General features: G+C 38.9%; 1 protein-coding gene and 1 long non-coding RNA gene across 4 annotated transcripts; both read left to right on the forward strand.

The window, feature by feature from the left end:
- The first annotated feature begins 1935 nt into the window (after nt 1-1935).
- On the forward strand, nt 1936-5645 carry LOC149034653 (uncharacterized). Of its 3 annotated transcripts, none has more exons than XR_016183096.1 (7): nt 1936-2193; nt 2868-3152; nt 3281-3361; nt 3884-3993; nt 4318-4387; nt 4723-4812; nt 4930-5645. It is a non-coding gene; the product is annotated as an uncharacterized LOC149034653 (long non-coding RNA). The 3 variants fall into 3 exon arrangements; XR_016183097.1 differs by having other exon boundaries at nt 1960-2146; XR_016183098.1 differs by lacking the exons at nt 4723-4812; nt 4930-5645 and having other exon boundaries at nt 1949-2146; nt 4318-4399.
- Nucleotides 5646-5920: 275 nt separating this feature from the next.
- LOC149034654 (supervillin-like) lies at nt 5921-24377 on the forward strand. The gene is made up of 23 exons (XM_089194362.1): nt 5921-6002; nt 6609-6670; nt 7570-7945; nt 8338-8455; nt 9203-9296; nt 10912-11070; nt 11732-11868; nt 12284-12440; nt 13463-13617; nt 14394-14732; nt 15355-15595; nt 16105-16304; nt 16501-16577; nt 19882-19919; nt 20088-20163; nt 20580-20717; nt 21241-21368; nt 21873-22028; nt 22168-22317; nt 22529-22650; nt 22780-22838; nt 23215-23311; nt 23470-24377. The coding sequence occupies exons 2-23, from the start codon at nt 6634-6636 to the stop codon at nt 23554-23556; spliced, it is 3141 nt and encodes a 1046-aa protein (XP_089050488.1). The 5' UTR covers nt 5921-6002; nt 6609-6633; the 3' UTR covers nt 23557-24377.
- Nucleotides 24378-25003: the final 626 nt, after the last annotated feature.

The following is a 25003-nucleotide window of genomic DNA, read 5'->3' on the forward strand; positions in this document are numbered from 1 at the left end:
TTAGCACTCATATGTTTCTCTCATTTTCACATGTTCGCAAGCAAACTAAGCATTAACGACAAAACAGCTTGTTTGTAGACTTGGTTTTCTTGCGGGAGGACGCGCTGTTTTCGTCATTTCCTGAAAAGCTCCCGATCTTTCTCATTCTTCCATCCAGAATCCTTTATTTGCGAGAAGTCTGTGCTAAAATTTCGCGGTCAGTGGTCAGCGCATCGTGGTGGCCAAAGCAACCGACAGCCCTACACTGGTTTACCTGCGGAACGACGCACTACTTTATTTTTCCTGATAAGCTCCCGATCTTTCTCAGTCTCGTTTCTTGGACTTGTCCGTTGCTTTTGCAATCGCTTTGAGTAAATTAGAGCCTTAGACAGTCAATGGGCGAACGTTTATTAAAATCTATCAATATCCTCCTATACAGCAGTCTGCGCACTCGGTCAGTTTCCCGCGCTTTCCTAAACCAGTACAAAGGCGCCTGAAAACGAGGCAGAAGTTACGTTTACTTGCTAATCTGTTGATTGGTTTATTATCTCGTCTGTTACGTCATCATAACGCGCGAAAATTACAACCCATCTTTATAACTTTCCGTTGGTTGGAGTTAGGCGCTTTATAAGTCATTCGGAGGAAAATTCAAGAAAGTGATGGAAGCAATCAAAGAGATGAATTCTCTCAACGTGAGTACTATTCATTGTTAATATTTTTGTACTTGGGGTGGTTAAAATGAGCTCCTAGCCATATTTCGTCGAACAAATTCGGAAATTGTCGTGTGCCAGGCCTTTGGGCTCCTGCATACATAAAGTTGAGTTGTATTTAAATGAGAAGAAAAAGAAGAATTCATATGTGTTGGAGGAGAAAGCGAAGAGACAAAGCGTAGGAAGTGAAGGACCAGATGTAAAGGCTAGGAAATTTGACGCCAATAATAAATAACTGAATAATGGGAAAGGGTTAATTAAAAGTAATATTAAAGCAGAAATAATATATAATAATATATAATATATGCAATCAACATTTTGCACGGTGTTTGTAATGTTACTTTTGCATCACGCAAATGTTTTCACTACTGTTTTTCGATTGGACTCATATCCCCAAAACTCAAGTGAAAAGTGACACCGTTTGAAATGAACGCGGAGCATGGAAAAAAAAACGGAGTTGGGAACCAAAACAACTCCAAAGAGCGGATACCAAAGCAAGCGCAAGGAAATCCTATTCTTACTTATTGACAGCTACCGCCAACTAATAAACATAAAAGTCTGCTACATCAAGATGCGCAGGTCTTAGATAATCAAAATTCGTCTATTTTACGAATAAAGCGACAACACAACCATGACAACAACAACAACAACAGTCTTAGAGATCGACGGAATAGCACCGCTCCGGGTGGACTTGTTGGTAGTCCAAATTGGCGCATGGTAAGAAGAAATATGATCAGGTTTCGATCTTTCAGCGTGTCGTGTGGTTAAGAAAAATGAGAATTCGGAAAGATTTTGTCGCGGCAAGTGGATCTTTTCACGCGTGAAATGAGAATAAATGCGCGCGCTTCATTCATGAGCAGAGTTATCAAAAATCTCAGAGTGTAGCAGGTGGAAAGGATACCAGGTAAGTACAGACAGCGGGTAGGCCCAAAACGGAATATTTTCAAGCCAACATAGTACTATGGAAAACATTACAAGATGGAATTTCTGAAAAAGAAGGGTTTTTTTCCTATTCGTGCAATAGTACGGTATTTTTGAGCGCGCTTACAGGTTGGAGAAAGACTTATTTACTAGCGAGGTTTTGTTTATACTGAATTGCTAATCTTATTCGTTATTCTTTTTGTTTGAAATAACTTTTTCAATTTTTGGGGATGATCGCCACACTTTGCTTAAAAGGAATCTTCTAAAGAAAAGTGTCAGGGCACGGCGTGGACCCTGGTTACGAGTCAAAACACTGTCTTTACGGGGGAGGGGCAGGGAATAAATTTAAGGCTAAAACATGGCGAACTTTTCTAACGAGTCACAATCGATCGTCTGGCAGACGTTGTGAAAGGAGGGTATTGGAGAGTATTAGACAGAGTATCTCTGTCCAAAAACGTGAAGGAGAACTCTAACTGATCGATAGAGAGGAAAGCAATCTTCAGCTGCTCGTTCGTTTTCTTCAAACGCTCACTTTGGTATGGCGGCCGTTTCTTTGTCGATTGCTGGACACTCAATTTATATGGTGAGGGTCTCTTTATCGTAGAAATGCGACAATCTACCTTCTTTAACAAATGGCGCACTTTTTAGCTTATTTTCAACATTTCCCAATTGGAAACTAACTAACCTTGTCTAAAGTGCACTAGATTCTCCTTATCTTCAAACCCTGTTTATCAAATCTCTTTGAGTCTACTATGGATGAACCTATAAGGATTTACCAGCTTTTGGTTTACCAGTCTGTATATTGTGACAGAACTCTAAAGAATTAAGATTTAGTGTGTATATCATACATGAACTACTTGAACCTCTAAAGGAATCAAGACCAGGGTAATAGTTTCTACTTTACTTTTCTAAAGTGTCTTTTCTCCTTTTAAATACGTAAAAAACATGTAACTTTTTTCATTTTAAACTTGATGCATTAGCTGCCTTAAAGCTAGGAGCCTATTAAGTACCAGGTTCTTGAGTTTAAATATAGAATTATGTCTACACTGGCTGGCTTCAAATGGGGTTTCAAATAAGTGTAGTGCATGCTGTGCTTCAGGAACAATTTGTATCAAAAGAATCAATCATAACTTTTAAATACCTTTTTAAATTAATCATTGTCAGTAATATTATAACAGCAAATGGGAAGTTTATTTATACTTTTCTCTTTCACAGTTTTTCTGCTAGGAAATAATTATAATGATGTATTACTTTCAGAATGCTACTCCCAGTTCTAGAGAGTCAATAAAAATCAGTGAACAGCAGCTTGACCTTTACATTGGAAGCGTAATAGAAGCAGCCACATCAAGCCTGCGGGACGTTGTTGTAAGGGTATCAAGCAGGGTAAACAGTCAGAGAGAGATTTTGGTAATAGAAGTGCATCATCTTTAAATGTGTTTGGAATCTTGACATCATCCTATAGTGAAGTGACACCAAGTTAGAGTCTTACTGCAGTCTGTGAGCCTGAGGGAGGAACTCCAGTCCATGTCCCCAGTCAAGAAGGTAATTACTGCTGTTTTTTTCTATTGTAATAAGTTCAGCCATGGTTTCCATTAGCCTTTTGTATCCTCAATGGACTATTATCCCAATCTGTTCTTACTTAGGATAGTTAGCTTTTTGTCTTAATGCAGTCTTTGAGCCTGGAGGAGGGACTCCAATTCCAGCTGAGAAATACAAGGCCTCCCCAGCAATTGATGCCCCCAGTCAAGAAGGTAATTACTGCTGTTTAATGAGTATGTTCTATTGCAAGTAGTTCAGCCAAGGGCTGCGGTTAGCCTTTTGTATATTCCAGTTGGAATATTCTCTCAATCTGTTATTACTTAGGATAGTTAACTTTTGTAAAATTTGCCAGTGTTTTAACTCTTTAACTTAAATATCTGAAGGTTAATTCTCCCTATTAGCTGCTACACATTTCCTTGTAAATTAGTTATGAGTATTTGATTAGATCAAGGTAAAAAGTTCTACCAGATAAGTTTGAGAATTCTCACTACCTGTTTGCCAGATGATGTGTGAATATTACAGGAAGAAGGAACATGTTAAATAGGGTTAAGCTGAAGAAAGAGTCATTTGCAATTATTATGCATTTGTAGACTCAGTATAAACCTCGCCATGAGTGAAATATAGTTGATGTTTTATCATGGGGAATAATCAAGGAATTTTCTGTGAATGTTTACATATCTAATAAGCGTAAAAATAAACATTCAAATTGTCAACCATTTGACCTCTTCATATAGTGCTTGTTCAGGAAAGCTCTGACCCCCCTGTTGATCAACCTCCCCAGTCCCCATCATCACCTGAGCCCAGTGGAAAGAAGATTGGAAGTAGAAAGTTCAACTTGCATTTGGTATAAAAGAACCTTTGATTTATTTAATTTTGTATATTCATTCATTAAAATTTATTGATTTTATTTTTACCTTCATTTGCCAAATGATGATGTAGGAGTGTCCTTTGGCAAGTGGTGGCTGTTGATTTTCCTTGGGATAACCTAAATTATCAGTGGGCTCATTAACAGTCATCCTAGACTTATGAGAAGGAAAATGTTTACTATAGAATAAGTAATATAGACAGTTAACCTGTTTAAAAATCAAGACAGTGGACAGTGGTTAAGAAGTTCAATCAACATGGGCTGATCATTGATTAATGATTGAATGATTTTATTCTTGATTAGAAATCCTGATGGTTCAAATGGCCACGAAAGTCTTCAGCGGTTAGGCCAACAACAGAGGACATTGAGAAAGGTAAATTGTAATGTAACTATCTTTGTGGTGAAAAATTTAAGGCCGCAATAACATTCTATCATGCTCAGGGTTTTACTGACAGTAAGCTCTTGTATCTGATGAGTATTTTCCTATGAATGATAGATAAAATACCTAAAGGTGAAAGGTTTTTTTTATGTTAACCATTTTGTATTACATGAGATTTCAACTGCAAGGTGTGTGAAAAGTTGTGTGATTGTCTGGGTTAACTGAGATAATTAATGGATAATTAATTTAAGGATTTCCTCTGATGAATTAACTACAATTGAATTAAAAGGAAATGTCACTATTTAACCAAAATTTTTCAAACCATGCAGACTCACAGGTTGAAGTACATTGCATTGCTTTGGAGCAATCTCATCTTACTTGTGATGAATATGATGTCAGCTCTTTCTTCACAAAAAGTGGTGAGTGATTGAAATCCCAAGGGCTTGAGTGTTTGGTTCATGTAGTTTAAGAAAATAAGTCTTAAAAGTGGTATGATAATCTTTTCTGAAAGGAGTTTTCAATATTTCTTTATTCAGATCACTGTGATGAATCAGGCAATGATGTTTTCCTTTTGAACGGTGGGAAGGTACCTTTGGTATCAAAACTGTTCCGAAGGTCAAAATCAAAGATGCTTACTGACAATCTGCTCCCAAGTGAGAGTATTTCTTTAATTCTATGTTAATGACTAAACTATGTTAATGACTATGTTATCCAAAAGAAAACTTTCTAAGGTGGTAATTAGATGCACGCTCTGCTCAGGATATTTGGGATCCAGTTGAAAGTGCAGTGTAGGTACTCACATGATGGTTATATACAATTCAGTTATTCCCTTTTGTGCAAAATGCATTGAAATTGAGGTAAATTTTTTGTTTCCTGTAATCCAAGATTTTACATCTTGTATTACCAATCATTAACTACATGTGGGTTAATCATCTTTGTTTGATCTCTGAATTCAGAAATGTAGAAGTCAGTGACAAGATTTTTCCTGATGTACTCAGTACATCAAGAAAATCTTGTCACAGACAACTTCACAGTTGTTATTCATGTAAAGGAAGATGGTGCAAAGCTTTATTCATTATAACTATAATGTGGGTTAATCATCTTTGTTTGATCTCTGAATTCAGAATGTAGAAGAGTACATCAAGAAAACTCTTGTCACCGACAAATTCACAGTTGTTATTCATGGAGAGGATGATGGTGCAAACCTTTGTTTGATTCAATTGGCAAAGAAATTTTACAAACTATTAAAGAATAGGTAAGAGAAGTTTGTACTGATGGAAACATACCTACTTCAAATATTAGCAACCAAATCAACAAAGTCAGAAGTCAAATGATAAATTTGGTGAATTATACTGGTACTGGTAAAAAGCATCTTATGATGCTGATAACTATTGCACATCAGTGGATGTATTACAATTATTTTGCTGATAGAGTACACTAATATGGTTTTATCTGACAGATTTTAGTAAATAAATGATATAAATTAAACTGTAATGTCTCTTTCATTGCTTTTTTTCTGCAGGTTCTTTGAAGGATTTAACTTTTGCATCATTTTAAAGGCCAAATTCACCCTGAAAGCTGTTTTCAAGCTTGCCAAACCATTCATCCTGTGAGTAAAAGAAACAAATAGTTTATTTTATAACTGAAAAATATGATAGTGTTTGATTTTTTATATTCTTGTAAAATTAAAACCAAGTGGATTTAATAAACTGCACTTAGTTCGAGTTCATAGAGCTAAAGCCATTGGCATTAAAAAATGCAATCAGAAAAAAAGCAGAGACTGTTAGAAAGAGATTATCTGGTTTCATTAACTGAGTTGATAATGTAAATAGGTCTTGATCTGTAAAGAATTTCTAAAGCTGATGTTTCAAGTGTTGTAGTCCTTTGTAAGAGCAAAAGAAGGAGTCTATTAGAACTGAAAGATAAAGCATGACTGTGAACTGCCTATAGAAGGGTTAAATGAGATTGAACATGTTGTAATAAATTCATGTTATGCATGTGAATGGCTGACAAGCTCAAATTTCCATAGAGTGTATGCTAAGATTTTATGAATGTGAAAATGTTTTTGGTATTAGACAATTGAAGTTTGTGTTTTCAAGTAACAGCAAGATCAATTAAAAAGAAATTTTCATTGAAAAACATCTGTCAAAAATGGGAAGTTATTAAGTTTTACCATAATGCATGTCATTTGCTGACAGTGTTCATCTTTTTCTAGGAACAATGTGAAGTGAAAGATTTCTATGGTAAATGATGTTGGTGAACTTGTTTTGTTCCACAGTAAGTACTTCATGAAAAGCTGTATGAAGTATATGCTAGAAAAGAATATGAATGCCTTTGTTTAGCATTTTCAAATATTGGAATGGCATAGCAATGAAGGTAATAACTTTGATGTTGTGATGTACTGGATTGCATTACATTCCATGACATTTTAGTGGGTACAAATTATGACAAGTGTAATTGAAAGTTAAAGTGAAGAAGAAGTAAAAACAATTTTAGATTTAAAACTCCTTGAAAAGCTTATTGTTATTTTACTAGCATTTAATGTGTTAAATTATGAGTGTTTTTCAGTTGATTTCCTTAGTTTCTGTTTTGTTTTAGGTATTCTGGACACAATCCTGTATTATACATATAATGCAGAATTGTGTCCAGAATACCTAAAGCATGTTAGTTTCTACAGATACCATGTTGGGGTTACAGTACATAATGAATTGTCTACTTGGAAAAATTTGGTGCAATTTGTTCTACTGTATCTCTATCAATTCGTGTAACAGCTGATGTTGTCTTCCCCAGCCATCTTGTTTCCTCTTTGGTTTTTTCTTATTATCTCTTGTATTTGCCTTTCAAAGAATATATTTTGCTGATTATATTTAATGATAAAACTCTGTGACAGTCAAAGTCCATCAAATAATTTGACTTTAGGTATGTCTCTTGAACCCTTTCACTCCCAAGATCTCCTTAGTAATTCTCCTGACTGTCTTCCATACAATTCTTATAATGTTAGTTTGGAGAATATGGTATTGGATCAACTACAGAAGTAATTGCCAATTGATATTTCTCTTTATTCTCATCACTTGTCTGCCAGATATTGTATTGATATTGTAAGGAGAAATTCTGTCTTGGTCACTCATGGCAGTTAAAGGGGTTGAAAGGATGATTTTCTCTCTGTTTCCTTTCAGCTTCCAAAAGCAAATCTAAGAGAAAGTTGTCTACAACTCTGAAACCCTTCAGCATGATGAAGACAAAATCAGAATCCAATCTTGCCCAGCGATTCGACTTTGTGGCTGTGGATATTCCTCTGGATGGTGAGCCAGAGCAGGAGAAGGAGAAGGAAAATGAAACACAGACAACAGAGGATAAGAAAGATGAGCCAGTTAAGCAGGATGAAGCACCTCCTCATTCCGGTCAAAGAGGAAGGCGGCCAAGTGTTTTTGAAGAGGGTCTAAAAGAATTTTATGATTCAACCACGACTGGAGAGAAGGTTGAAGCTAAGGAATCAAAGGCTCCAGAGATCACTCTGGAGGATCTTGATGCTGTTTCAGGACAGACAACAGAGTAAGTACAAAGTAACCTTTTAAAACTCAAGATCTGATTGTTAATTCTCTCCTCCAGCTGCTACACATTTCCCTTTAAATTAGTTACAAGAATTTGGTTATAGATCAAGATACCAACTTCCACCTGATAGGTTTGAGGATTCTCATTACCTGTTTGCTAGACAACATCTTAATATTACAAGGAGAAGTTACATGTTAATCACTTTTGGTAGCTAAAGTGTTGTAAAGAAATGTTGTGTAAAGTTTCTGAAGGCGAGGTTTGCTGCCGAAAAGAAGACAATCCTGAGTGTCAGCTATTGGGGTTTGAAGAAATTGGCATTGGCTGGCTATTACAGTTTTTTATGAAACCCTGAAAAATACAAAAATAGTATTATCCGTAATGTTGTGTCCTAGGAAACTGACATCTTTAGCAGGGGACAGAATGAAGATTAGACCTAAGCATCACCACAGATCAACAGCAAATCCAGTGAAAAACCTACGGCAGAGAAATGATGTGCGAACAGAGACTGAGGTAAAGTACTGGCACATGTATCTGGCCTTGCTCACTTTTGAATTCTCTGTGGTTCAGTAGAACAACAGAGCACAAAATTAATAGTGGTCAATTGTCCACTGTATTATTTATCATTTATAAAAGTTTCAAAGAGTGATCTTTTTAAGAGTGCTGTCAGTGAATGTTGCTGAAGGCTTTTTATTATCTGTGTTTACCAATCAACTTGAAGCTTCAACATCCCCTCCCCCCTCTGGGAAATCCATGGGCATTTTCTGTTTTCCATGCCTGGGGGAAGGGAGTTGGGAAATTTGAACCTTGCCTGGCTGGGGTGAGGAATTTGAACTGAGAGTGTCAAGTTTTTTCAGCAGAATACTGGAGTTGTATCTTGAACTATCTTATGGTAAATAGTTTACTTTTGGGAGCAAATGCTCAGTAGAAACGGTCTACAAGATGTAGGTTGTAAAGTTTGGTCAATATGTAGAAAGTCACAGTGGCTAAAATTGGGGAGGGCATTTGAAGACAGCTTTTTCCCTGGCAAAGGTGGAGGGGGGGGGGGGGGCAGAATTTGAACAAACCAGTCCTCAAAAGTTCAAATGCCCAGGGGGCTGGTGGAGAGGGGGGGGGAATTGAAGCTTCGAATTGATCAACACATGAGAGAAGGTCATTTGATGATGATGATGATAATGATAATAATAATAATAATAATAATAGTTATAATAATCACAATTGTTATAGCACTTGGATAGAATCAGTTCTTTTGACTCTCAGGTTGAGCGACCGAGAATAGAAAAGAAACAGGTCACAAGTGAGCATCCTGTCATCAAGAGAAAGAAGAAGAAATACAAAGATCCTGACAACCTGTGTATGTCCTTTTTTCCTTCCAGCTGTCGAAGCACATTGCAAATTCCCACTTCTGTGTAGCATTTTAGGAAACTTGTCTGCCTTTTATCCTTGTGGATATTCATAGCATAGTAATGTGGAGAATCAATTTGTAAATTTTGTGGAAGTGGAATGGCCTTAGGAGTTTGGGGAAAACTGTATCATGGCACAGATGGCATGACCCGTTGTTGAATATGGCAGATTAATTTTGGAAGGCTTTGTTGGATATAAAGGCCATCTTTGGTGTCAAGTATTATGGTAGTGCTCACTTGTCATTCCATTTCATCTCATTCTATTTCATCTCATCCCATTTCATCTCATCCCATTTCATCTCAACCCATTTCATCTCATCCCATTTCATCTTATCTCATTTCATCTCATCCCATTTCATCTCAACCCATTTCATCTTATCTCATTTCATCTCAACCCATTTCATCTCATCCCATTTCATCTTATCTCATTTCATCTCATCCCATTTCATCTCAACCCATTTCATCTCGTCCCATTTCATCTCATACCATTTCATCTCATCTCATTTCATCTCAACCCATTTCATCTCGTCCCATTTCATCTCATCTCATTTCATCTCATCCCATTTCATCTCAACCCATTTCGTCTCATCCCATTTCATCTCATCCCATTTCATCTCATCCCATTTCATCTCATCCCGTTTCATCTTATCTCATTTCTTCTCTTCTATTTACATCTTATCTCATCTTTTCTCGTGTTATCTTTCTCTTCTCATCGTATCTCATCCCATTTCATCCCATTTTGTCTCGTCTCATTTCTTCTCATAGGTATCCGGTTAGATCGCGCCATGGTTAGATCGCTCCCAGTTAGATCGCTCCAACCAAAAGTTAGATCGCGCCACTCGAAAGTTAGATCGCTCCATCAAATAAGTTACTTTGCTAACAACATAAGGTACTTCGCACCATGTTATAATGTGAAGTATTACTTTCCAATGATCTTTAAAGTTTTATAGGTGATGATGTGTCTTGTGACGATTCGAGTACATCGTCCACACTTTTTCCTTCAGATTAGCCATCAAGCTACCGATGTATGATGTATATCGATGATGGAATAAAAGATCGTGGAATAGATTATAACTTTATAGACTGAAGTGTATTGAAAAAGATCATTCAAATACCAATACTCTCCAGTGTGGTCTTTTTTGCTTTTTGATGTAAGGAAACTGATATCTGCCATCTTTAATTAATAAATTCGATTACACTTCGTGATTCCCTTACATGAGGCTTTATTTGTTTTTTCTGCGTAGCTCGGATTTTTTTCAAGCGCGCGCCAGCGATTTTAATCGATTGTTAGGTAAGATATACTCGTCATTTAATGAATTATCAATTTAGATACCTTAGTTTTGCTACCTTAACCTTAGTTTTCGACATGGAGCGAAGTAAATTATGTAGGAGCGAAGCCACTTACTTGATGGAGCGATCTAACTTGCCAGTAGAGCGATCTAACCATGGTGCGATCTTACCGTAATTCATCACATCCTATCACTACACATAACTCTACTTTCACATTACATTAAAAAACCTTGCACCAACAGTACATGTATATGATGTTCTCTTGTCTACCTACAGGGAGGCGTCACACTCTCGACTTGGCGGCATCAGCATTAGCTGGTCTGGCCAGCACTGAAGATTTCACCAAAGTCAGATTGCGTAAAACTGCTGGGCCTGAAGAGAAGGAAAAGGATGAGTACAGAGGAATAAAACCTATTATGCTGATCCACATAAAAGGTAAATAAAAATCTATTGATTTGGAAAGTCGCAAGAGTTTTTAACCCTTTAATCCCTAAGAGGGATAAGGTTCTAATTTCCTCTTACAATATCACCCCAGAATAAAAGGTTTAAGTCACGAGAATAAAGGAATGATCAGTAAGCAACGAAGCTCTTGATGGTTTTACAAATTCTCCCTGTTAGAACCTAGGAAATGTATAGAGAACAGTATGGAGAATATGCATGGTGATGTTAGGGGTATAGAGGGTTAATTGTGAGGGACTATATGACAGGAGTTACATACATACATGTGGGAGAGACAGTGGCCTGATGGTCAGTGCACTGGACTCCGGGTCGAGAGGTCTGGGTTCAAGACTTGGCCAGGTTACTATGTTGTGTTCTTTGGCAAGACACTTTTACTCTTCCCATGTCTCGCTCCACCCAGGAAGGAGTTTAAATGGGTACTGAAGAATTGTCAGGGAAGCCTGATGAAATACTAGGGGGTAACGTTGTGATAGACTGGCATCCCATCCAGGGGGGAGTAGTTACACTCCTTGTCGCTTGATGCTTTATGGAAACTGGGAAAAGCTCCAGCTACGTGGGCCAGAAGACTGGAGTACAGACTTTATCTTTACCTTTACATACATATATTCATGTTAAGACCTTTGTGTTTTGTTTACAGGACGGCGTCATCTTCAAGTACGTCTCGTTGAGCCAAGTCTAAAGTCCTTAAATTCTGGAGACTGTTTTGCTCTTGTGACAGAAAAGGATCTGTTTTCCTGGATTGGAAGGGAATCCAATCCGTATGAAAAAGCCAAGGTTTGTAAATGCATGTACTTCTGTATGAATTGCTATGTGCCGTTTTTTCTATTTCTACCTTCACCCCTATATCTACCATTGCTGATACAACTAGTGTTACTGATGATACTGCCACCGATATTGCTGTTTCTGCTGCCTTGTTCTGCTAATGCTGTTTCTCTTGCAGCTAATACTGCTACTGATGGTAATTCTTCCTGTTTTTTTGTTCTTTTGCTTCTTCTGCTTCTTCATTGCTTTGGTTTTCTGATATTGCTTGTCTTGTTTCTTCTATTGCTTCTGCCACTACTACCACCTCTGTGTCTGCTTCTGCTTCTTCTGCTACTCCTGCTCAGTTTGTGCCACCACCCCTGATACTGTATTTGTAGATCTCATTTTGGATTGTAAGTCTTAAATAATAATTTTGACATTTCCGTAGGTGACAGAAATTGTCTCCAAGATTAAAACAAAGAATGAATTGAACTGTAAGGCGCGAGACATTGTCACCATTGAAGAAGGAGACATGGACTTCAACGCTGCCTTGGACAAGTTTGCAAACATTCTGAGTGGAGATCCTGGAAGTAATCCTGTTAAAGGTTGGCTAACATTTCTATCACCTTTAGCCCTTTACACTCGATCATCAGTATGTATTTTCTCTATACTGTTCTCTATGCATTTTCTAAGGTTCTAACAAGGAGATTTTGTTTAACAATCTAGACCTTCTTTAGTTGGTGATCATTTTCTTAATTCTTGTAACCTTACTGTGTGATTTAGGGCTGATATTGTAAGGAGAAATTAGACGCTAGTCACTCTAAGGGATGACTGGGTTAAAACTTGCTTACAAGTACCTCCTGACTGAAACAAGAGATCCTACAAAGTGCCATTTGTATGTTTAACCTTTTGACTCCTAAGAGTGACTATCACAGGATCACCCCTGGATCACATGTCGACATCACGAGAATAAAGGAAATGATCACCAACTTAAGAGGCTCTTGATTGTTAAACAAATTCTCCCTGTTAGCATCATAGGAAATGTATAGAGAACTTTTAAGAGAATATGCATACTGATGTTTGAGTGAAGCAGATTAATTGCCATGATACCAAATGTTTCAAGAATGATTACCTCAGCTTGAATTAAGAGTGGTGTCCAAACCAATCAGTGCCTTCTATGGAAAAACAGTCCCCTCTGGTTGACACGAAGTCATTTTCCCAGCTCTGTAATTTTCCTTTGCCAAGGGTTTTTTTTTTAATAATGCTGACAGAACCGAGTGGAGTTATCGCAATGAGAAGTTTCAACCTGTCGACCCCTCGGAGTGACTTGCTTCTTATTTCTCCTCTACAGTTTCACCCTTGCATCAAATGTAAAGGAAAATATCATAAATTTAGGAAGATTCTCATCGTCAAACAAATTTTCATGGTCACTGTTATAGGGAATGGAAAGTGAATCGTGTCGAGAAATCAATACCAATGATAGGGGTATAGGGTTTATCTCAAGTGAAATCTGTAATTTACAATATGAATTTTCTATGTGCTGAATCGAATGCAGAGGTTCACAGTCAGCACTATTATATTTTGTTTAGTCTACACTAAAATTCAGTTACCACTTATCCTCATATAGATGCTCAAAAAATGGCAAAAGATGAAGAATACGAGAAGGGTGTAGTTAAGGGCAACATGGTTTATAAAATTCATTGGACAGATCCTCCAACTCTGATGCCAGTAGAGACTATGTGTGGACGAATTCCTCAGGTCTCCATTTTTGACACTAAGGAGGTAATTACATTTTATTAGTAAAGCTTTCTGCTTTTTGCTGGTGACCAATTATTTGATCATCTGTGAATCGTGTTCACGTTGGAAATCTTGTTTCTGTGTTTTAAAACACTGAGTCGAGGGTGACAATCTCTAACGCAGCGGTCAAGCGTCCGCGCATGAGCGAACGTCGGAATGACCAGGTGCCAGTAGTTAGCGTGCATTGAGGCTGTCACAACCTAGATGTTACAAATAATAGCACAAGCCAGTTAGTCACGGTGTTTTGAAAGCGTATAACTTTTTCGGTAAAGCGCAAAGCAGAATAGTAAATCAACAGGATATCTGTACTTGAAAGAGCTTTGCGTTTGGAAAGTCATCAGTTTTCCTTTTCCCTGCTTTGTTTTCTTTGACAGATTTCAATGAAAATTTAAATTTTAATTCGTTTATTTTGCAAGAATGCGGTTGTTTCCTATGTTTTACTGTGAAATTTTGCACATTTAATTGGCGCACGGCCGGCCAGTGTTGTTTCCTTCGCGCAAGCCCGACCTTTGGTCGGTTTTTCTGCAGATTTAGCGTTTTGTTTTGAGTTTTATCAAAACAGTTATACGGTTTTTTAACACTGCGCCATACTCGATTGCGTGGTTGTGTACAACTCTTGTAAGGCAATTTGGCGCACCACTCACATGAAGCCTATACAACATTCACCCCTTCACAGACGTTCGACCGCTGTGTTGCCTAAATTGCACTCAGCCACACTTTTTCTCTCACAGTCATAGTCAACACATTTTGGTTTTATTCAGGTTTTCATATTTGACTTTGGTTCAGAACTGTACGTGTGGAATGGACAACAGTCGTTATCAGGTCAAAGAAAGTCGGCCTTCGCTCTGGCAAAACAACTATATGAAGAGCCTTTTAAACCGTATGGAAAAAATTATGATCCAATCTACCCGTATGGCAAACCCGAAAATTGCACCAAGGTAGACAATAAAGTTTCAACTGGCAGACCACCGTGGACGTTATTTGCAAGACTTCACGAAAAGGCTGAAATCTTGTTTCGTGAGAAGTTCCTTGACTGGCCTGATCCAACCAAGATTATTCGAATGAAGGGACATCCTAGTACGCTTGAACTAGCACCAACGGTACAGTGAATTTTGATTACTGCTTACCATTAGGAAACGGAAGTTCACTTCTGTTCTGGTTGGTTTGGTTATTGCTAACCCTTTAAACCTCAAGGGTGACTAGCATCTAATTTCTCCCCACAGTTTGCCTCCTGAATTGCACATTTAGGTCATGAGAATAAAGGAAATGGTCACCAGGGAAGGAACCTTTTGATTGGCAAACAAATTCTCTTTGTTAGCACCTTAGGAAATTTATCAAGAACAGTGTGGAGAATATGCATACTGATGTTGGATGTAAAGGGTTAAGAGAGAAAAAGGTCAAAGGGTCCTGTAGAGAGTTAAACTGAAGACGATGGTAAATTTTAAGCTTGGTCTTCAAAGCAGATTGTTGTTTAAAAGTGAATTGTTCGCGCAAAAATTCCTTTGTGTCCTCGTCTCGAGCGTTTAAAAACTCGACTCGTGCCTTGGGTTTTCGAGGATCGAGATCGAGTTTCGAGGGACTGTCAACTTACTTTTGAGCGGTACTTTAAATTTCAGTTTGTAAAACATGCACAACACGAAAGGCACGGAACAGTGTTGACAGTTTGAGAGTGAGCTTTGTTGTGAACAGTAATATCATGTTGGTTTTCTCCATGACTTTTAGCCTCCTCCTGTGGAACTGAAGCCCTGTGACCCCAAGAGCATGCTGAAAAGTCCACCGCCATTGCCAAGCCAGATGTTTGAAGGGACGAATGTTGGGCGTGGCAATGGGATTCCTACTGTGTGGGTGGGTGACGTTTACAAGGAGGGAAACCTTGTGACAACCGCCGGTCTAACAGTGTGGCATATTAACGAGTACAGACACTTTGAGGTACAGCCAGCGCAACATGGACATTTCCACTCAGGTAAACACATCAATGCTAATAGTGTTATTTATTCTTGTATGATTCTTGTTTAGAAAGTGGTTGGCGCACGGGGTAGGGAGGACTGAGTTCGAGCCATGCCGAATCTCTGTACCATTGTCTGAGGCAAAACACGTCAATAACTGAGTGCCTTTCTCCACGCTGGAGTTTAAACCTTCCGAGTGTTTGGCTTGTAATTTCTCCTTAGATTATCACTTTTAAATCAAATGTAAAGTTCATGAGAATAACAGAAATGATCACAAATTTAAGAAGCTCCTGATTGTCAAACAAATTCTTCTAGTGATTACCACAGAAGAAGTAAAGAGAACAGTGGGGAGAAAATGGATGCTAATTTAAGGATGGAAAAGGTTAAATGGGTTGCTTGTGAAATGTTAGGAAAACTCGACTTAATACCCTTGGGGGGGGGGGGGGGTTTCAATGGATTAGCTGAGAGCAGACCTCCATTCAATGCCTTTAGGACGTTACTTTAATGTAGTATTTTGATGTTGCAGGGGAAGGCTACGTGATCAGGTGGGCCTACTTTGTGCTCGCCGACAGAATAGTCAAAGATCGGAAGTCCCGTTGTCGTTCAACCGTTGCTGGGCGCGTCCGCTGCGCTTACTTTTTCTGGCAAGGAAATGACTGTTCTGTCAATGAGAAGGGTGCAGCTGCCATCATGGCTGTAGAACTTGATGAAGAAAAAGGACCGCAGGTAACGATATGAAATTTGTATTGAAAGCCTCATCCTGACGTAGTTTGTGTGTGCCGTCCCGTCTCTGTTTGCCTTCTTGCTTGCCTAGTTCTCTCGTCTTTTCGTCTGTCAGTCAGTATCTTCTTCTTTTGGCTGTTTTGTCTTTTTTTAAAATTTCTTTTGATTGGTTAGTTTTACCTCGATGTTATCTTTACAGGTAAGAGTGGTGCAAGGAAAGGAAACTCCAGTATTTCTAAATCTCTTCAAAGGGGGGATGATTATCCATACTGGCAGGTACACAGTTTGTGAACGTCTAATTTTGATCAGCCAGCAGAATTTGATTATCAGTAATATTTGATCTTGAGCCAAAATATGTTCGAGTGATTTCCTTCTCGGTGGAAAAAAAATCACTCTCGCAGTACAAATTGACAAGGAAACGCGAAAATTATCCGAGGTGGGATGATGAAGGGGGTATCTTAGGATGGATTAGCTGCCTGTCTTAAAGGAGTAGCAATAATTTTACTCACTTTATTCTGTGGGAACCGGGATATGCTTCAGCGGTTTGGGCTATAAAGCTCATGCGCAGAAGTCGTCTTTCAATAATGAATCTGTATTTCAGATGTTTCCTCAAAAATGTCCTTCACTGGTCAAATTTTCAGCAACCCGCTGTCCATTACACTAACACAATGCATGAATATTGGACGTCAATTTTATCATTGCGTTGCAATCAAACAGCAGAAATTCATGTTGGATGTTCTCAATCACGCTACCACGAACACAGCATTCGAGTGTGTTGATTCACTGGTAAACTTTATCATCAGGAGTCGAGATTATTCACGTATTCGTTGCATGTTTACATTATATATGTCCCATATATCATTTATCACGATTTAATTTGAATTGAATTGCAGTTAGGCTACTTGACTCGAGAACAGAAGCATCTCTCATTCTGTGTGAATAAAAGAGCCGATGAAAACTCGTGTTGAGACCAGCCTGCGAGCAAGCCTCATTCTTAGCGCTGCAGGACGCGCGTTTCTCCTCTGCGGAAAGAGCACAGACGAGTTGGGGAGAGGTTTGCGTGGCTCAAGGCGTTGTACTCTCGCGCAGGCGAGGAAGTGCTCGCGCTGAAGCCCCAATAACGAGGGCCTGTTGATATTGGTTTCGGTGCGCGAAAACGCGAGTGATCAAGTCGCGATTGGTTTTTTAATTTTTGCATCCAATCGGCTGAGAAAGTGGGTCGAGTTTTTTCGACCAATCAGAGAGCGAAGTATAGCAAACTGACAAGACAATTTCGGATTGCCTTCAAATGCTCACTTATAAATTGCTGTATCACGCTAGAACAAATCATTTTCTAAGCAGGCAGCCATACTAAACTTGCAATGGGAGATGCTTTTTTCTCAGGCCAAATAAATGTTTATCAATGATCGTGATAATGAACAGTTTAAAGGAACGATGTGTCTAACATTTTTTAGATAATCTACCGATCCAAAAAAACACACAGAGAAGAATGGTCTAAACTCTGAAAATGAAGATGGGAGAAAAGCTGAGCTACTTTTTGACAAATACTATTGTTTATGTGAAATTTCACTTCATTAATTCTTTTATTAACAGCTTACCCAAGGGCTGGTATGACATAGAGGCGTAAGTTTAGTTCTGATTTTCTAACAATAATATCCGCGTAAGGAATTATTTTAAACAATATCTTGGCAGGAAAACTTCCCCTACCTGAACCAACTTTAATTTCTTGGTTAGAGCAGTTTTTAATTGGGTGTAGTGAAACCAGAGCCAAAATAATCAAAGTGACCAATTGGAACAAAGGTTTACATTATCATTAACCAATGAGAGCTCTAAGTGAAAACTTGCCAACTGCTTGAAGCGCGGGAAAACGCGAACGGCCGGGTCGCGGTTGTTTTTTAGTTTGCATCTGATTGGTTGAGAGGATGGTGCAAATCAAGTCAAGGATGGCGCGAGCAAAGTTGAGCGAAACGAAAGCAATCACGGGTTACTTTTGACACCCAGTAGAAAATTGCTCTGCTTTAAATCAAACTTTTTTTTTGACGAGGGCGTTACTGACTAGCTTAAAACTCTAACTTGCCTTGAAAAGAAAGAACCAAGTCCTGAATTAACAGTTAAATCACGTAACAGTAAAAATGTAGTGTAATTTGGCGGGCGAGTGCACATTATTTTCTCGGCGAAAATTGTGACCGCCATCTTTGATTTTATTGGAAGCGGATGGCTGACGGAGAGAAAGAAATTTTTCCTAAGGGGTGAGCGACAGTAAAGAAACAAGGAGAGGGGTGGGGGTGGGAGAGTTTTTTCGCTTTTCCCCGCTCATCCCCCCCCCCCCCCACGCCGTGGACCATAACTCTAAATCAAACATGGCTGATTGAATAAACGATGGTTCGCTTCTTAGCGTTAATTCACCCTATTAAGACGCCTGCATTGCAAGCTCATGAAAATTTTAATGTTAAAGACCAAACCCATAAACTTCCTGATGAAACCACAATAATCGAAAATAATTATTTCAACAAGTATGCTTTGGAGCACAAAACATCACGGTAACCTATGAGAAGCATAATTGAAACGAAGTTAAAGAAAATAATTTTCATTTTTCCTGAAGTTAGTATTAAAATAATTCAAATTGTAAATGGAATTAACGTCTGAAAACTCATTTGTCAAATTTCATAATTACATGATTTCCTGTTCATGATTCCGCCTCACTGCCACTGCCACTGTCACCCGCACAGTATATGTCATTTTGTTTAACATTTCATGTCTTCTCAGTGGACACTGTGTGGTCACTTACATGAGGTTATTGGGGCCCTTAAGCACCACGACGACGACGCCGACGAATGATAGGCCTGTTGGTTGTCACACAACGCCCCTCTCCTCTGAGAGGGGGCGTTGCATGACACCCTAAAGAACAACTGCGAAGGAGATTAGTGATGGATTCAACGTGTTTTCAGTTTAAAACGCCGCGCGACCTCATCATCAGCATAACATGCGATGGTAGCCCTTGGTTTCAAAAAATTTTGAATAATTTGCCGTCGCGGATCCCGCCTCTAGACTTCGCTAATGTGATAATTTTACGCCGTTGTTTAGCAGAGGACGGCAAGCAAATGTACGAACTTTAAAACTTTCGTGCTGCACCATGTAAGTGTTCCAATGTTGTTTGGCCTCATTCTTGTTGCCGTCGCCATCGTGGTTTGCTTAATGTCCCAACTGTATAAGATAGACTCCTTTGGTAGGACGACAGACTGAACTTATAGGATGCGCAAGTAACGCACATACAGACCATCGTTCCGTACACTCAGTTATTGGGTCGTCACCTACCGCACATAGACGCCTTACGTAGACAAACAAGGGGTAGGGGTGGGGTGGGGTGGCTGACACTTGGAGAGGTGAAGGTGTTTCAAAGTAGACACCACCCTTAGTCAGGAGCATATCACGAGTGTGGTGGTTGGGCTCGTCTCTCTTGGTCCTTAGCTTATCTCTTGCGGGATGGCCGGTCGTTTGTGCTTATGTCAGAGGTGTTGAAGAGCAAGCACAAAGAACATTAACTGGCTCTCATAACTTGATACTTTCACTTGCTCAATAGGAAAAACATGGTAGACGAGAACACAGCGAAATTCACAGGTAGGCTTAACTCATTAACTTTGAGAGGAGATTTACTCGTTACGTCCTCTGCTCTCAGTGAACAGGTTATGAGAATAACCTTCGTCATGTTATCTTGATGTAAAACTAAATTTTCAATAATAACAATAATACTATAACTCACTTTCATTTGCTTTCGTTTTCTGCCAGATTCCTCTGAGACTCGTTTGTATGTGATTCGTAATGAAGAACCTGGAGAGGCCTACCTGAATCAAGTCAAAGCAAGGTAAAGGCTTACTGTGTTGTGATCATTTCACTGTTGTGTCACATTAGGCACAGTTTTAATCTCCTCACGCGATACGCTTGTCACGCGGAAAGTTTGTCTTTTCACGCGTCTTGAAATACTCTCTCTTGATATTTTGGAATGTTGTTTTCTCACATAAAATACAGCTTGTCACACCAAACACGCATTTCGCGCAACACGTTCTTCACGAAACGCGCTCGTTTTAGATACTCCCAGGTAATCATTTGATTAATATATCGCATGAACTACAGTTCTTGTCTCCTCACGCACCGCGCTTATCGCTCAAAACGGTCGTCACACAACACGTTGGTCACGTAACGCGCTCGTCTGGCTTGAATACCTTAGATGAGAGCTCTAAAGGAGACAAAGACGCAACTTTTATTTTTTTCATCTCATAGTTCATATTCGCTGCGATCAAGGACCAGTTTAGTTCTGGTGTCACGGCGTGAAGCTCACATCTACTTGTGGCATGGATGTAAATCCAGTGAAGATTCCCGCGCCACAGCCAAAGTAGCTGCCAAGAAAGTCCAGGAAAGGTAAAGCAGAAGTAAACAGATGCAAAACAGTTATGGCACAGGGAGTGTTGTGGGAGATTGGGCATTGGGTTTGCTTTACCAAGTTAAGGCAATTTTCAGTTGAGTCTCAAAAGTATTGTGGTGTTTTTCCTTCTGCGTTCTTTAAGTTTAAGTTCTTTTCTTGTTTGAGAAAACTCTCTCTATCCTTCAACCCCAAGAGAGGCAGAAATAATCCTACTTGCGACTTGGGTACTCTCGTTTTTCCTGGCTTCATGCAGTTGATGCGTTTTTTCTCGAGTTCCTATGGGCTCGTTTTGATATTTTCGTTCGTTATCATTGGCTGTTGTCACTACTGCGGTTTTGGTTGCCGTACAGTCGAATTTACACCACCACGCTCTTTAATTGGTCCGGCGAATCCGCGCCGCCCTCTCAACCAATCAGATGCAGACTTAAAAGCCATCTTGTCCGACTCACTCGCTTTTCCCGCCATTGAGTTGTACTCGATATGTGTTTTTAGTTACGCCTTTTTGATGATCCATTGCAGGAAGAGTGTTGATTGCAATATGGCTGGGATTACAGCCTTTTCTCTCAGTGAAATCGAGGAAGGAAGCGAAACAGAAGAGTTTTGGAAGGGGATTGGAGGAAAGAAGTACTACTGCAGTTTGGCGCATGGTAAGTCATTGACCTTGTTCACTCTTCGTGCTAGTTGGCGCAGATCGGGTAAATGATACATCAGCTCATATCAACGTGGAGTAGACATCTTTAGAAAAGGCTTCTCAGGAGCTTTCATGGACTAGAAGCATACAAGGGTTTTTCATCCGTAGCTTCCGCCTTAAGTTGGAAGATTTCATCCACAAACCTCAGCTAGAACAAACTTGTAAAGCAACGTCATCACACCACGTGAATACTGCTGAAAGGGTTTATTTTTTTTACTGTGGGACTGTTCTAGTTTTGTGGAGCCTTACGTTTGACGAACAGGAATAGAGTAAGGAAAGTTTTGACTCATCCTAGTCTTTTTAGGCTGCCATTTTGGGGTGTTTTGCGGAGGGTGGCGTTGTGTGACGTCTGAAAAAAATGAAGTAGGATGGATTTCCTCTTGATTCTTGCTCGACTACGGCGTATTGTTATGAGGATTTGTTTACGTGTTTATTTATGAAAGATTTTTTTTTGTCGTAGATCCATCCAAACACAACTACCAACCTCGACTTTTCGAACTAAGCAGTGCCACCGGAAAATTCACAGCGAGTGAAGTTTTGTGTCCCTCACGATCGGAACCAAAACTGTGCCCATTTCCATTCCTACAAGAAGACCTTTACACGGCCAAACAACCAGGTGCGCAAGCTAAGCATAGTTGTTACAAAACTGCACAGGGTAATCGCAATGTAAGGAGATTTGCGCGAGGAATAAGGAATGAATGGGAGAGTTTTCTAAGACACAGATTTTTTATTATTAATTCGAAGATTATTTGCAGGGTTGTTTATCGTAGACGGTTACTACGAAGTCTACGTTTGGGAGGGTTGGATGCGTGAGGATGACGATGATGTGCGAACAGGCTCCGGAAGACAGCGCTGGGACAGAGACAGAAAACTCGCTATGGAAACGGCGCTGAGTTATGCTAAAGGTGTGCGATTTGTTTTTTTCCCTCTCTCTCTCGCTGCAAGTGATATTTTTGTCTTTAGGTGTATCGTTGTGTTTCTCAAGTCTTAGTTGCCAAGTTAATTTCCAGTCATAATGAAATATGAGATATTAACTTTTCTATCTATCATTGATTCCTTTCAATGATTTATGGTATTAATTTTTATTTATTTATTTATTTATTTCGTATCCCCCAGAGGCTGGAAAGCGCGTCTCTCACCGTGTGTACGTGGTGTATGCCGGCATGGAACCGATGACGTTTAAAGTTCTTTTTCCTTACTGGAATGATACACCAGATGTCATCAAAATACAGAAACTGGTATGTACTATGTCGAAGCATGCAAGCAAGCAAGTTTTCCTTGGCAAGTTGGACTCCTTTTAGTAGAATTAAAAAGCCGCCCGTTGCTTCTTTTATCGTAATCAGTCATTCTTGTTGTCTCTTTTCTAGGACGGAAAGCAACCCAATACAAAACACTCTGCCAGCGACTTACTACAACAGTTTACAAAGTAAGTGACTATAGAATCATGTTTCCTGTCACACAGAGCTGTGTTCTTCTCCTTTAGCAGTTTTCATCAGTGCTTCTGGTATGAGAATTTCCAGACTGTGACAGAGGACGCACGCTTAAACATTGCAATTATGCAGAGTTTGCTTTGGTAAGCTCTGCGATTGGTCCAGACTAACGCACCATTCTCTTAACCAATCAGATACATACTAAATCGTTGTCGACGTGGTTGCCTGCATTTTCCCGCGTTTTAGACATTGTGCTTGTTTTAAATTTGGATGCCCATTGGCTCCACGTGTTTATTTTCGTTTATATGATTGGCTGATCTTGTTATTGTGTGTATGGTCTCTATCTTAACTACTCCTGAATTGCTTTCAAAGGGATTTTTACACTCTGGCTGAACTTCAGAAGATACCACCACCCCAAGGAGTCGATCCAGCGAAACTTGAAGTTTACTTAAGCGATAATGACTTTAAGGTGAGTTCAGAATGAATTTACTGAGAAAGTGCTCCAACTTACGTTTGTAAGCGAACTTCAACATGTCACTGTGTGTCGTGGTGTTCTATATTGATATGGCCACCTTTTAAGGTGAGAGATTGGTGCAACAATTAAGCATTTTCCTTTTCTTTTTCTAGGAGATTTTTAAGATGGAGAAAGAGGCATTCAGTAAGCTCCCAGGCTGGAAACAAATCAATCTAAAGAAAGCTGTTGGTCTGTTCTAGAGCAAAAAAAAACCTCGAAACTACATGGTGGTAACTCAGACTATTTATATCCTTGTCGACAGGTGCGAGAAGAAGGAAACAGTGGTTATTACCTATAAGATCTGATGCGCTAGATTGCCTCTGTCAACCTTTTATCTCCCAGAGTTGATTGAAGTGTCACCTCTCCTTGTGATTCCACCGTGTTATTTTGCAAACATGTTATGAGAGCATACAAGCTAATCAACTGGGGGGTTAAGTCTTGATACAACACGAAATTCTCCCGTTTATTTAACAAGGAAATATTTGGCAGTCTGTTGGGAGAATTGCAAATATGATTCTGGGAGTTAAAAGGTCAGGGATACCTAACTTTGAGATATAATGTGCCGGTAAGGAATGATAATAAGATTATTTTCTTACGCGTATTCCCGTAGCATTTAGTGTGCTGGGTGACACGAGGCAAGTTTAAAGGCAGATAGCTTTATGTGTAACCTAAAATGCTAAAAGATGTATGTTTTTTGTAATGATGAATTACCTTGTTAAGATAAAGCTATTGATATAATTTTTGATGCAATTTTCTTGGCGCAGCATCAGTAGGCTTAAAAATGAAATGTGATTTTTATTTAGTTCAAATTTTAGATGGTAATATGATAACTTAGGCGTTAGAATGTGTTTCACGTCAGTTTGGTTTCAATCAAATTGGCTCACCTTGAATTGAAAAGAGTTATTTCAATTTGAATTTCAAGAAATTGTTTTGAGTCAAATATTTTTATAGTCGAGAATTAGATTGCAAGTAATTTGCGGTACTTGATAATATTGATTTTAGAGGAAATATATTTTTGAAATTACGCAGTTGATTTTAGAGAAGTGTTCTTCGGAAAAGGTTTTAAAATTCACAGCCATTATTCTTTTTCAGATGGAAAATCTCGACAATGTTTTCTTTATACGTTCGTTTCTTCATATTTATTTCTTCGCATAATTTATTTCTGTTTCTCAAAGATTTCGTTAGAATTCTGCTGGGCGGATGTAATAGATTTTGCATTAATTGTTATCATATGTAAAGATTATGTTTGTTGCATATTTTTCATTTCAAAAAATACCATGACTAAACTTGAGTGTTAAATACAACGATTACAGTTCCTTTCGGCTAATGATTTCGTCAGATGACCTGGGATAAGTTGGAGCGCTTTTCGATTGAGTGTCTTGAAACGGAAACCAAAATAATTACACTGGCCAATCAGGAGAGGAAAATACCTTGAAGAACCAATGAGAACTCAAAGTAAAACCGAGAAAACTGTCTAAAGTGCGGGAAAAAGCGGGCGACCAAATTTTGATTGGTGTTTGTTTTGCATCGGATTGGTGAGAGGGTGGTACGATATTTTTTTGACCAATCACAAAGCAAATTAGAACAAGACCAAAGCAATCCTGGATTTGTTTTGACACGTACTATTGAATCGAAGATTGCGCTATT

The sequence above is a fragment of the Pocillopora damicornis genome, chromosome 14 (assembly GCF_964200805.1).
Source record: "Pocillopora damicornis chromosome 14, jaPocDami1.2, whole genome shotgun sequence".
Taxonomy (NCBI): Eukaryota; Metazoa; Cnidaria; class Anthozoa; order Scleractinia; family Pocilloporidae; genus Pocillopora; species Pocillopora damicornis.